Genomic DNA, 14804 nt, shown 5'->3' on the forward strand with positions numbered 1-14804 from the left:
CTTATTATTCCAATAGTTGGGACACAGGATAAGTAAAAGCATATTATTAAAAAAAAAAGATTTACACCTATGTATCTACCATCACAAAAGCTACTGCTAGACTTTGAACTGAAAATTTGAAGAACATTTGCCTGGTTTTAGAGGCTTGGCTTGGAAAAGGGTGAGAAGGCAGATTGTTGGGGGGGACATGAGGTGTTAGAAGAATGAGATTTGAACATAGTGAGTACAAGTGAGTACAAGATTTGAATGTAGTTGAGTACAAGAACATGACTACAAGTCACAGTGCAGAAGTAGTAGAAGGAGATGGAGTTGAGAGCTGGCCAGAGAAACCCTAGTGGGAAAAGAGGCTGAGGAAGAGGGAGAAGTGATAATCCCTCGTGGACTCTCTTGGAGCTTAGGGAGATGAAGTTAGGACAAGAAATGCAAAAGGGAGATGTATTTTTCTAATGGACTAAATGATGCCCAGTGAGGCCATGCTTTATAAATACACGTGGAGTCAACTCATGATAAGATTTTTTTTTATGAAATGATTAGGGACAACATGGAAGATAGACCTTATAATAAATTTCTTCATGGGTAAAACTAAGGAGGTAAACTAGATGGCCTCTAAGCAGCTTTCAACAATAAAATCTCCTTTAAATAAATCTGATCTGTAGGAAATAGTATTAAAGGAAGGTTTTAATATCATTCTGTCCAAGGCACTGTCACAAGGTCACTTGGCCAGATTGGAATTTTCAGCTTATAAACTATCCTGGGTGAGAAGGATCTGTGGTTTTGGGCCCTGACAAAGGATACCCCTGGCATATATCCCTCAGTGAATGTAAGGAGAGGGGCCATGGGCCACAGGTAAGCTGACTGCCTCTCCAGCTACACCTACATATAAGAGGCCCTCCATTTTGTCCTGGAGACACTTAGCCCCTTTCAGTGCCTGGTAGATCTTGTAGATTGGGTTTCTCTTCCTGATGGACTTGTGTCCTGGTGTCGGCATCCTTATGTCTTATCAAGAAGGAAAAAAAAAAAGAGAAAATTAAGTAGTTAAGTGGCAGAGAAGGAGGCCTATACTGGGACCCCCTGACAGCCCCTTTCTCCCATTCAGAGTGGAAATAATCTGTCTGGAGTATCCCTAGATGCTCAGACATGGTGAGCCAAGTTTTCAGTGATCTACCAAAGACTGCTTCCCCCTGCTGGCTTCCATCATTGTTTGAAATCAGTGTTTCACCTATAGCTCTGCCTGAAAAGTAGAAATGGGCTCTTTCCTGGTGGGTATCTGGTCCCAGTAACTGACTCAGTGCTTGCCCACCCTTCTGTTCCGTGACACCGAAAAGCTAGCACAGGTCAGGAAATGAGATGCTGTCAGGTCAAGCAGGGTGGCCCTCTGGAACCTCTTGAGAGCTTTTTGAAGGCCAGAAGGACCTCCTGAGGGCTTGACCACAGTTGTCTCCCTGGCGCACAGGGTCAGCTCTCTGCATCTGTATACCCCTGGAGAATGTCACACACTTTCCAAGTCTACATCTGATTCCTGGTATCACTCCTTGTTATTGCCCTTCTCAATCTCTTCTTCACCTTCACCCACTGACATGACACACGAGGAGGTAGAAAGTGGGTAGATGTGACCATCATTTCCAACACCCTTCTCAGCCAAGCAGCTGACTTGGGAGAACACCACATCAGACAAGGATGCTTGTAGGCATAACTGTTTAAACTGAAAGGAGTCCAGGGTCCTGTGGCACATAGGGCCTTGCTCTCAGACTAGCAGTGTCAGTCTCTCTGGGGCACATGTTGGAAGGGCAGAATCCCAAGCTGTCCTCCAGATCTACTGAATGAGAAGCTACATTTTAACAAGATCCTGATTTTAACAAGATTTGCAGGCACATACAAGTTTGAGAAGCGCTGTTCTGTGACAGTGGTTCTTGACCCTGACTGCAAATTCAAATAACTGGGAAGCTTTTAAAAATACTAGTGCTGAGTCCCCATCTCCATAGATAGATTTAATTGGTCTGGGGTGGACCTGGGAGTTAGTATTCTTAAAGTTCCCCTAGTGATTTTGTAATGTGCAGTCAAGATCGAGCATTACTGCTAGAGAGATACTTGCATATTACCTGGGTCTTGACTGATACTTCTTGATCACTTGGTTAGTTGGCTGGTGACTCCCAACCGGGCCACAGTGTGGCTCAGAAATTTCAGAAGCAGAGATTCTAATCAGTTCTAATCTCAATTAGCCTAACCTATTTCACTCTGTAAGTCCTTCAGGAACTACACCACCTCTGTCAGTTTGCACTCAGTTAGGTGGTTGTTACTTTTAATCACCTTCGGCTGGGGAAACTGGTAATTTATGCGTGAAGTTGAAGGGGATGATTGGAATATCCACATAGAAAAGAAGGTTAGTGATTTTTCCTTGGAAAGAATGAAATTAACAGCAGTAGTGACTAACCCTGTGTGCCAGACTCTATACTTGGCAGTTGACACTTCCTAAGTCATTTATGATCCTCCAGAATCCCAGGAGGAGGGTGCTAATATTGTCTCCATGATGTGTAAGAGAAAACTGGAACACGAAGACATTGAGTGCCTCGCCCAGTGAAACAGGTCTATAAGTGGTAAGGCCAAGGTAGGAACCCAGGCAATCAGGCACAGAACTTTTCTCCCAACCGCGGCCGCCCACTGCATCACTAAAGCACTCCTTTGAATTGCTGCTCTCATCCAAGGAAGCTCAGGCTGTGGGAAAAGGTGAGAAAGTAGAATTAGCCCTGAATCTGGACAGAGTAGGTGGCCACTTACATGTTTCCATAGATCCAGAACAGAGGGTTTAGAGAGGGACTCAGAGACAGAGGGACCGCACAATGTGTTGTCCAAGCCTAGGCAATGTAAAATTCTGTTCACACTGGCACAGCAGGCATTAACCAGGACTGTCCTAGGCAAACTGAGCTGTGCAATTGCCTTTCTTATAGGTCATCTCATCAGCGAGGAGTTGAAGTCCATTAGTACAGGATACATGGTTGGTTTGTGGCCGGGTGAAGGACACACCCTAGTTTTCTTGATTCCTGTTCCGATGCCCTTCTCCTGTTTTGTATTGCCTGCCCTAATTTTCATCTCTTTTTCGCCGACTCTCTCACCAGTGTACCATATCATACCCTCCTATGCTCCTAAACTCCCTGTCCAACACTTTAAAACCAACCAGTAGAGTCACTTCTTGACCGCTGTCTCCAGAACAACTTTGCACAAAGTCCCATTTAATGCCTAGAGAGAAGAGGCCTTGAATATTCTCTGTTTGTGTTGATTGATCCATTTAATATTGGGGAAGCTAATGGAAATGGGGGATTCAAAGATGGATAAGACATACTTCTACCCCTTAAGAAACTCAGGGTCTAGTGTAAAAACAAATCTCGGGGCAGACCAGGGGAGGCTTCCTAGAAGAGGTGAGTTGAAATGAATGAGTGGGTGTGAGACAGGCAAAGACTGGGGGAAGTGAGAGAGCCCTTGGAGGTGAGAAACATCAATGTGTACGGAAAACAAGCGGTTCTGTGCTGCTGGGACACAAGTTTAGAAGAAGGAGAGTAAGAGTCAAGGCAGGGACTGGGTCACAGTGTGCCATTCCAAGGGCTTGGATTTTCATCTGACGAGGGAAGCCTTACAGTGCTTTCAGCGGAATAGGACACGGGATAATGTGCTCACATATATAGCTCTGTTTGGTTTTAGGTGATTTAAGTGTTCACTGCCACTGGAATTTTAAATGATCTAATTTCTCTTTTTAATTTCTTAGTTAACCATCTATAATTAAGATCAGTTCAGAATTTAACACATTTATGATCCTATTCTGATGCTATATAGAACTTTCTACCCATTCTATTCTTAAGGTGTTAAAAATCTAGAGAGAAGAGAGAGACGCATAGCCACTGACGGTAGTGTCCGTCGTTCACATGAACATTCACATATGCATGATGCAAATGAGGGTCCACATGCTGATGCCAGCCTGTTTGCTCATTGGGATCCAACTGTAGTGGAAAATTGGATATAGCACTTAAACAATGAAGCTTATTAAAAAGAGCTTTGTGTTGAAAATAGTATTGATTTAAAAAGTTATTGTTCTCTAAGCACTGAGTAATCACTTTTTTTCTCTGCACACTTTCTGCCAAGTTTTAAATGGATTAGTGTCTTGCTTTCTTTCTTTCTTTCTTTCTTTTTAGTATAGACTTGGGGACGCCATCAACAATCTACCCAGAACTTCAAGGAGCCAAAACTAGTTAGAATTAGATGTCAGCACATCTGAAATGTCAACACATTTTTTTCTGGATAATTTCCTGTGATTTGAAATCCTGATTTTTTGAGTCATTTTTAGTATTCCATTTTTTAAGTGTTTGCTTTCAAGGAGGATATTGCCTCTGAGGCTTTCTCAACCAGTTAAATTCTCCAAGAGCAGAAAATATGTGAAAAAGCCAAGTTGCATGCTTATTTCTCCAGGGTCTCAGTCTCCTCTCAGAAATACAGACTCTTTTACTGAACCTTCTGAAACTGTCGGTTTTTTTGCATACACAGGCTTATGTTTTCACACCAGTTCATAGATTGGGCGGAAGATGCCACTTCTATTTTAATAGAACAGAATGGCATGTGGGTGTGTGATGTGGGGGACTGTGTGTGACTCTTGCCTTCCTTATATACAAAATCAGAGTGGAGTTCCTGCACTTCTCCTTGGATAGGTAAAAAAAATCCTGGATATTTTGCAACCTGACTTTTTCATGGTTACTTTTCTGACAGAAAATATTCTGGAGGTGAGGGCAGTAGGAGAAGCAGGGAGAGAATAAAATCTTCCACTTTGAAATCAACTAAGTTAAGATTGCTTTTTTTCTATGAAGAAGAGACGTGGCTCTGCCTACCTATAATTAGAAAGCTTAGCTTACTGGCATATTCACGTTGCCTAAAACCCCAAGTGAGAATTTCAGTCTCAAGTACAGGGTGTGATTCCACCTGGTGAACACTTTACTAAAGGTTGAGAAGCAACCTCGTGAGAGAGGGATGGGAACACATCAGGGAAGGCACTGCTGAGGGTGGAGGAGCTGAGAGGGTCATCTGGATCCATTTCTTTCAAAGAGGAATTCTTGGCATTTAATAACTTGTGAACCTCAAGTCCTCACTTAAGGGAGGGAGAGACCTTGAGTCCGCTTTTTCATGCAGGGGTTGGTGATACCCGTGCTCTCTGGGTCCTAAGCTCTCTACACAAGATGATTTTTAGCCTTAAAGCTAAATGAGGTGTTGTTTGGAGGAGGCGGGGAGATAATTTGATGGGGTCCTTTGAGAAAGTATGAACTTCCCCCAGGCTTTTCCTTTGCCTGCTCTGGACAAAAGCATCAAACATCACTGCCTTCTGCTTTCCTGGTTTCTCCTTCTGTTTCCAGGAGGAGTCAAGAGAGCATAACAAAGAAGTGTTTCTGTAGGTAAGAGAAATGAACTGACCCCATTTCCAGTGGTTGAGCTTCTCTCCAAATAGGTAGATGCCGACGCTAAAGATGTAGCTGAGCGAGAAGAAGGCTGCTAGACCCACTGGGCTGAGTTTGGCAAACACGGGATACACCCATGTACCCGTCTCAGAGTAGATCCATAGAACCCTGCAGAAAATGACAAATCACAGTGATTAGGGCAGCAGGGGAGAAAGCCATAGTCCCTTCAAGGTCACGGGGGTTCTGGAGTCCAGGCAGAGGAAGCGAAGCCACAGGGGACGCTTAACAGCCGAGGTGTTTCCCGAACCTACAGAAGTGAGGATTTTCTGGATAAATAGACTGATTCATTGAGACATTCTGTTTCAGGCGCTGGGCTTGGCTATTTTACCTAATCCATTAAAACTCAGTGATGGTTAAAGAACATGGGAGAACACTGAACACATCATTAACCAAACAAAATGTATAAGAACGTGAATTATTTCTTTCCCTGAAAGACATGACCTGCTGAGACATTGAACTTGCTAAGGTGGTGCCCATTTGCTCACTCTCAGCCAGACAAGTGGGGTTTGCTTTTCTGTGCCTAAGTGTTAAGTATAGCTTTCCATTAGCTCTCCAAGCCTGTTGGGGTAGGAGAGGCAGAGACTGAGCATTATTACTATAATACAGTAGACCTGGGGTTTAATTATGGGCCTAGATTTCAGCTCGTGGAAATAGCCACGGATAGAGTATTAAGTAGGAATAGATGGATCTCCGGGAGGCTCAGATCCTTCTCATGTGAGGATAGAATATAAATCATTTCTGTCAGCCAAGAGAAGGAAAAGAAATGCTAGGAGAGGAGCCACAATGTCTAAGTGAAGCCTAAAAATGCAGTTTGCTGGAAACAAACTGCACCGGAAGATGCCAAAGTCTGAAATAACTTTTAAAATTAAATACGGGGAAGATGATGTATCAGCTACAGTTTATAATCGGTTAAGAGTATGGAATATGGAACCAGGCTTCTGTGATTTGAATCCTAGTTGTGCTACCTACTAGCTGTGTTACCTTCACTAATTTATTCAACTTTTCTCTCCCCCTACCCTCATGTATAAAATAGGGGTACAAACAGCATACAGCTTATAAGGCTATTGTAAAGATTAAGGGAGTTAATTTAGCACATGTAAATTACATAGAACAGTGCCTGGCAGATTGTAATCATTTTATAAGAGTTTAAAAGCTTCTCTCCTCTGAGGGAATACACAGTGGGTGTCGCCTCAGCAATCTTTCTTTGAGGCTATTCATCTCTTATAAAAATTAGGATAGCCTCGGTTATGCTTCAGAAACAACGTTCATATTTGGATATCCCAGGTTGTCAAAGGAGTTCAGATGGAAGAATGAAATTCTGTGCTTAATGAAACTTTCAGAACCCAAGTGCAATCTTGGTTGTTTCAGATCCTTTAAGTTTGTCAAATGCTTTGTTGGAAGAGAGGGGCTAACGTCAGGGCCAAGACTAGGGTGAGGCAAGGGAGGCACCTATGGCATAAAATTTAAGAAGTCATCTCTGTGCATCAAAGGACACCGTCAACAGAATAAAAAGGCAACTTATAGAATGGGGAAAATATTTGCAAATCATGCATCTGATATGGGATTATTATCCAGAATATATAAAGAACTCCTAGAGCTCAACAACAAAAAATAAACAATCCAATTAAAAATGGACACAAGACTTGAAGAGACATTTCTGTGAAGAAGATATACAAGTGACCAACAAACACATGAAAAGATACTTAGTGTCACTAATCGTTAGGGAAATGTGAATCAAAACTATAATGAGATACCACTTCACACCTATTAGGGTATCTTCTATCAAAAAACCCCCAGAGAATATCAAGTGTTGAAGAGGGTGTGGAGAAATTGGAACCCCTGTGCACTGTTGGTAGGAATGTAAGATGGTGTAACTGCTGTGGAAAACAGTATAGCAGTTCCTCAAAAAATTAAACCTAGAATTACCATATGGTCCAGCAATTCCATTTCTGGGTACATACTCCAAAGAATTAAAAGCAAAGACTCAAAGAGATATTTGTACTCTCATGTTCATAGCAGCATTATTCACAGTAGTTAAAATATGAGAGCAACCCAAGTGTCCATTTAAGGACGAACAGATAAATAAAATGTGGTACAGTTATATACACACAATGGAATATTATGCAACCTTTAAAAGGAAGGAAATCCTGGGACTTCCCTGGTGGTGCAGTGGTTAAGAATCGCCTGCCAATGCAGGGGACATGGGTTTGAGCCCTGGTCCGGGAAGATCCCACATGCCACGGAGCAACTAAGCCCGTGCGCCACAACTACTGAGCCTGTGCTCTAGGACCTGCATGCCACAACTCCTGAGCCCACATGCTGCAACTACTGAAGCCTGTGTGCCTAGAGCCCGTGCTCAGCAGCAAGAGAAGCCAGCACACCTCAACGAAGAGTAGCCCCTGCTCGCCGCAACTAGAGAAAGCCCATGCACAGCAACGAAGACCCAACGCAGCCAAAAATAAATTAAAAAAAAAAAAAAAAAAAAAGGAAGGAAATCCTGACATATGCTATAACTTGAATGAAACTTGAGGATATTATGTTAGGTAAAATAAGCCAGTCACAAAAGGACAAATACTGTATGATTTCACTTATATGAAGTACTTAGACTCATCAGATTCATAGAGACAAAGTAGAATGGAGCTGGGGTGAAGGGGCAAGTGGGGAGTTTGGGAAGAAAAACATTCTGGAGAAGGATAGTGGTGATGGCTGCACAACAGTGTTAACATCCTTAATGCCACTAAACTGTACACTTAAAAACTGTAAATTTTATGTTACGTGTATTTTACCACAATAAAAAAGAAAATTTAAGGAGGCGTCAGTCTCAGGGTTCTGCATGTGTAGTATTTATTGTCCCTTGGGCCCTAGTCCTGGCCCTGCTGGTATCACTCTGCTGCCCCAGACTTGTCTAGATGCTACTCTCATGTACTCAAAACTGCACTAGACTGAAAACAAGTAATGATTGTTATCATGGTTACTAATATTAGAGTTCTGTGAGATGTGCATCCACGGGTGCATTTTAGAAGGATGTCCACAGCACTTCTTTCCTGCATGGCTGTCTCTCATGACAGGCCGGAGGAAGTATAAGGGACAGAAAGTAAATATCCTCAGGTAGCTAAGGCCAGGAGTTTGGGGTCAGCGAGGAGATCTAAATACGCTCCAAACGGGTGGCGTTAATTAGTTCACTTTGTTTTCTTTATATACTTGAAATTAGGGCTTCCTAGTTTCCATGCACATTTATGTAAGATAGTCTACAAATAAGGACATTTCTCTGGAAGCCTGGAAAGTTTCTGTTTATTTACTTCATTTTTGTTTCCTCCAGCGTAAGGTTTGTAAAGGGAAGTTCCTGAAGTAAGCTAATGAAGTCTGCACTTTCACGGAGAAGGTGCAAAGAAAGTTATAGGTGTGTTAACTGACAGTGGGAAAATTACTGCAAATACAATTAGAGCGTGAGGCATGATTGCAGTCATTTAATGAAGGGCAGTCAGCAGAGAGGCCTGAGTGCAGAGATAGTCATGGTCAGGTGCTATCACCTCTTTACGGCTTCTGGAATATATGTTAAAAGGGGAGAGAGAGAGAGAGGGAAGGGGAGAAGGAAGGAGGGGGGGAAAGAAGGAAGGGAGTGGGGGAGGGAGAGAGGGAAAGGCACTCAGCACGTGTGCAGCTGAACTGTCCTTGTCCTCCATCTCAGTCAATGTCAGCTCTTCCCTAGCTGCCATATATGATCCCATGGAATCATATTTAAATATTTCTGCAGTGGGGGCTTCCCTGGTGGCGCAGTGGTTGAGAGTCCGCCTGCGGACACAGGGCACACGGGTTCGTGCCCCGGTCCGGGAAGATCCCACGTGCCGCGGAGCAGCTGGGCCCGTGAGCCATGGCCGCTGAGCCTGCGTGTCCGGAGCCTGTGCTCCGCAGCGGGAGAGGCCACAACAGTGAGAGGGCTGCGTACAGCAAAAAAAAAAAAAAAAAAAAAATTTCTGCAGTGCACTCATTTCATGATCTCAATCCAGGCTCCTTCATCTCCTATAGGTTTCTATAATCGTCTGCTCACTGGGCTTTCTTGCTCACATCAATCCACTTTCCACAATGCAGTAACCCAATAATCTCTCTAAAAGAAAAAAATCGTTCATGGTGCTCCCCTGCTTCCAGTGGATCCACGTTGCTTTAGAAAATACCCTAGCTCCTTCCCCTGGCCTACCTGGCCCTGCCCTGCCCACCCATCCACCCTTCCAGTCTCAGATCTGCAGTCTAACCCTTTCTGTTTCTTGAATGAACCCAGCTCTGCAGCTTCTGGTCTTCACCCATGCTGTTGTCTCTGCTTGGAACACCTCTGCCTTTACCCTTCCTAGGACATACTTCCTGCTCTGTCCCTGGCTGAATCTTACTCATGCTTTGAATTTCAGCTTAAAAGTTAATTTCTCCAGAAAAAATTTCCTGACCATTCTTCCCACAACCCACATTTGGTTAGGTTGTTATGTGCTTCCCCTACCATGAGTTTACCCTTGTTGCATAGCTGACTGTCTTTCTCCAGAGCTTCTGGAAGCTCTGTAAGGACTGGGATTTTATCTATTATGTGCATCTGTTTCCCAAATGCTAGGAACATCGCAGGTTCTTTAGTTTTAAATAAACGTCTGTTTGGGTGGCACTACCAGCACCTATGGTTCCTTTTAACTGCTGTTAGCTGTGGCTTCTATAGACAGGTCTCAGCTGCCTGACCCGCCAAGAACACTGCAGCCTCTGAAAACTGGAACGTGTAACCAGTAGCCTTCCAAACTGTAGTTAATCGGATGCTCACATTAATGGAATCACCATCTTCCCAATCCACCAGCTGAAAATTCTGAGAATTATCCTTGATGTTCCCTTTTCATTTGCCCACTACACACCAATTAATCCATAAAACCTATTCTGTTACACCAACAATGTGTCTCAGGTATGTCCCTCATTCCTAATTGTACAGCTATATCCCTCTGCAGGCTCTTCTTATTTCTAACTTGTGTAACAGGCATTTTGGGTAGCTGAGATTTGGGCAGGAAGGATGAAAAGTGTAGATAAGCATTTCCATTCTTAGCCCTCCACCTCCACCCCTCTTCAGTTTGCATGCTGGCTGGCCTGGACCCCAGATACTGATAATAGGGGAAGTTGTGTGGCATCTTCATGTTTATTTTCATATATTAATTTACATGAGGACTAGGGAGTCCTTCTGTGGAAAATGAGGCTGGGGTTCTGATCCTCACTAAGATTTTAGGTTGTAAGACAATGGTGCCATCTAGATGGTCCCAGACTAAGGTCATATTTCAGGAAAGGGCAACAGTGGCTCTGGGGGTGAATTCATATAGTGCGCTAGCGGTAGTAGGAGAGGGTTGTTGGTACCGCATGTAACAAGGTGTCTGGTCCTGGAACTCAGCTGAATCTGCCCCTCTGGCAGTTTCTAATGGCTTCTGGGCGTAAGATGTGTATATGTGTAAGTGTGCATGTGTAAACGGGTGCACGAATTTAGAGGGTTATTACACTTGGGGTGTCCAGGCAGCTTTGCTCTGGGGCCTCACCTGAGTGAGCATAGAATAGAAGAAAGAAATCATCTCTCTTGCCCCATTGGAACTGCTATCGAGAGGTGACTTTAAAAATATCTTTCCCCAGGCTGGGTTACAGCTGTATATCTGTATGATACTTGCACTTGGCATGCAATACCTTACACGCTAGCAGAGACAAATACAGCATCAGCTGATTTCTGGTCTACCAAGAGCAAGGCGGTGGTGCACTGCAGGCCAACTGGGGCTGTTGCAATAGCCAGTAGCATTGTTCTACTTGCACCAACGTAGGAGACTAATGGGCAGTGGCATTGTTGGCAGTGACAGCAGCGGGGGAGGCATGCTAACCTTAAAGCAAGCCCCGTGGAGGTGCTGGAGCCAGGAGACTGGGTATTGTGGCTTTACAGTCTGTGTGGGAGAGTGATTCTCAGGACTGTGTACTACATGGGCATGTGTGAGCACTCACTGGATTATTAGAATATTTTAGAGATGGAGGTCCTGGCGGACTGGACCACCTGCAGAAGGGTGTTCCAAGCATCCAGATATGGGATGACACTGGAGCTATGAAATATCCGTGGATGAAGAATAAACCATTGTGATTGAACTAGATGACTTACGAGCATCCCGGCTAACCTTTATTCGTGTGTTGCTTTATTCTGTTGTGCTTCCCATGTCTTGCCACTTCAATCTATTTTAAGCACTATTGTCAAGATAGTCATTTTAAAGCATAATTGTCTGGCCATGTTACTAAGAATTCTCACTCCTACCTCCATGGCAAACAAACAACAGCAGCAAACACACCTCACATTGTCTGTACCATGTCCAGCCTCCTCCAGCCTGCTGCCTGCAGGACTCTGTGAGCGGGCAGTTTCAGGGTGATTTCCTGTTCGTCTCTTTCACTAGTAGGTCCAGCTAAAGTGAATTGCTAGCCATTGCTTCAACGTGATGTGTGCCCCCTGGCTTTGCGATTGTGCAGTGTTCGCTTTCTCCCAGTTTTTGCTGCTCCAATCCAGCCAGTCCTTCAGGGCCCAGATCCAATGACACCTTTCATGAAGTCCTTCCCACGCTGCCCAGTCAGATGTAACTGCTTCCTCCTTGTGTTCCCTTTGGCACCTCGTATTTGTTATGACATTTTATTCCTTCCCATCTCGTGTTCTTATAATTTGTATGCATGGCTCATCTCCACTTACGAGGTACAAACCCCCTACGGGCTGGGGCTTGGCCTTATATAACTTTGCTTTTCCCAGCAGGACCAGCCCTGTGTTAGGGGAAATATTTGTTCAATAAAAGAATGAGTAAGAGCCAGCAGTAGGAACGTTTCTATTTTCCTGCTCCTTAGGAAGAGCTAGGCGATGTGTTTTGGGGTGAGAGAGAAGCGGGGAGTAAGTGAGCTACCATATATATAGATGACTAATGCTTTCCAAAGGAAACGAAAGATTTACAGTTATTACTACTTTGCAAAGCTTTATTTTCCCGCTTAGGGGCCAGCCCTCCAATTTTGCAATCTGATAAATAATAAAAAGCAAGTGCCACATATGAGGCGGTCCCCATGGTCTCGGTGGATATTTTTAGGTCACTGTAACATGGTTCCAGCAGTGAAGTACTTCTCCAGCTCAGGGTTATTGCCGTTTTTTTGACTCATGTTTGTTTCTCACGCTCTCTGTGGCCCGGGACTGTATTCTTTACCTCATTCCTGCTATGCTGTTTCCCCATTTGAGCATCCAAACTGGCACGCCTAACAGCTGACCTATAGCCGCTTCCCTAAAATATCTCCATGGACATCCCCAGCTTGTGGAACTTGTTGCTGACCATCCGTGGCCATGAAGGTGCCTGTGCCCCCAGAGTATTGTGTAAGGGTAGAGGCAGCTGGCAGCAAGGAGTCTGAGCTCCCCTAATTAGGCAACGGACAGGGAGGGAAGCTTCAATCAATAGGGCAGCATAAAACGCCTGCGTACAGGTGTATTTGCTTCACTCCAGCAAACATGAGGCCCTACTGGACAGAACGCTGACTCTGTACTTCACTAGTGATAAGAAAGTCCAAATCCCAAACCACTTCAGCTCCCTGCCAGGGTCTACCCAGTCACATTCCTGCTAGTGATAGGTCTCCATCCCTTCCCTTCATTTGCCCCATTACATCACTGTAACATACAATCAGAGCACAGAGCTGGAAGGAGCAACATGGTGAAAGCATTTAGACTGTAGAGATCATGGTAAAGCTGTTTTGCGTTCTCACCCCTTCAGCATTCAGCAGAGTGTGTTTTACACAAACAGGGAGCTGAACAAATACCTGACCATCTGAATACATGGAAAAGAGAACTGGATTTGGAAATAGAAGTCCTTGAGTTAAGTCTCAGCTTTCATTTTCCCCGGCCACGTGACCTTGGACACGTCATTTAGCCCAGTGGGGCTTCAGGTCTCCGAAGCTGGATGACCTCTGAGTTGCCTTCCACCACCCACCCTCTCTGACTCTTTGCAGATTGATTGATATTGTCATCTGTGGACCAACATCAACTCTCTTGAGTTACCACAAATGCCACCAACTGATCTCCCTGTCTGATTCCTCTTTAATTTCCGTACTTCAGCCAGCATCATCTTTCTAATCATCTTTCTTACATAAGCCATGTTATTTCACTTCTCTGCTTATAACTTTTGCATAGAAAAGCCCTCATTTTCAAAGTCCAAATTCACTAACTTCTCCCCGTCCTACAGTTCAGCCACGCCCTCAGCTCCTCCAGCCTTTCACAGATGCTATTCCCTCTGCCTGAAGGTCTTTTCCATATCTCTTTTGACTTATTTCTACTTATTCTTTGCATCTCAGCTTAGACACCACTTCCTTTAAGAAGCCAGTCCTCCACATCGCCCAGCACCCTGCGCTTATCCCCGTTAGAGTCTCACCACCCTGTCTTCCCATTGTTTCTGTACTTTCCTCTCTCCCAGGCAGTCCCTAAAGGCAGCATGGTGTCTTGTACATCTCTATATCCTCATACCTTAGCACAGTGCCTGGCACTGAGGAATAATTGACTGGACGTGTGATGTGTTCACTCCTGACCATCTTGCTGCACTTCCTTTCTCCAGCACCCCAGTTCCCTGCATTGTCAGAGCTCACGCCCAGGCACCAATGAGCCAGACCCTCTCGACCACTACTTTTCATCCTTATGGGTACCACAATTTTCCCCCAATACCAGTCACCTTAGGTGCTCTGTTACCTTCTTGGTTTCTGAGGAGGAAAAGAGCAAGGGTAGATATGAGGATTGATGATCAACTTCCAAGTCCTTAGGTAGAAGAAAATTAATAGACCAAAAGTGCTATCTCATATATGAACTCTGAAAGTTATACTTGGCAAGAAAGAATAAATCAGATTAAAGCCCACCAAAAACACAGAGTATGGAAATTCATGTGCATAATCAACCAGCTACCACCCTGCTTCTCCTCAACACATACAAGAGGAAAAAAATATATCTTTTGTGTATATCTTACCCGACCCCAGGTCCTAGATATTCTGTCTTTAGGGATTTATTCCTTTGGGTTAAGCCAGACTTGGAATATACATGGCGCATGTCCCACCACTCTCCATTCACATGCTAAAGGCAGATATTGCTAAATGATAGCACAACTCTTTTGGTAGGGCCACAGAATCTTCTCAACACAGTGCTCCAGACCTCAACTACCAGTAGGTCCCCAATTTATGCCTTATTCTCTAAAAGTGTCCTTTGTTAAAATGCAAAGGCCCCAGGCTAGTGAACAGTGTAAATCAATTGAGTCTTGGGGTGGATTTACTGAACAAGTGCTT

The 14804-nt window shown here is 44.2% G+C and overlaps 1 protein-coding gene across 2 annotated transcripts in view; it reads right to left on the minus strand.

The window, feature by feature from the left end:
- ADTRP (androgen dependent TFPI regulating protein) overlaps positions 1-14804 on the minus strand; it is a 71937-nt gene that overhangs the window by 12652 nt on the left and 44481 nt on the right. For both annotated transcript variants that reach the window (XM_060023640.2, XM_060023639.2), the window contains one exon: positions 5446-5597. In XM_060023640.2, the coding sequence (XP_059879623.1) occupies positions 5446-5597 (152 nt within the window). The remainder of the gene's footprint in view (positions 1-5445; positions 5598-14804) is intronic.

This window comes from Delphinus delphis, chromosome 10 (assembly GCF_949987515.2).
Source record: "Delphinus delphis chromosome 10, mDelDel1.2, whole genome shotgun sequence".
Lineage (NCBI taxonomy): Eukaryota > Metazoa > Chordata > Mammalia > Artiodactyla > Delphinidae > Delphinus > Delphinus delphis.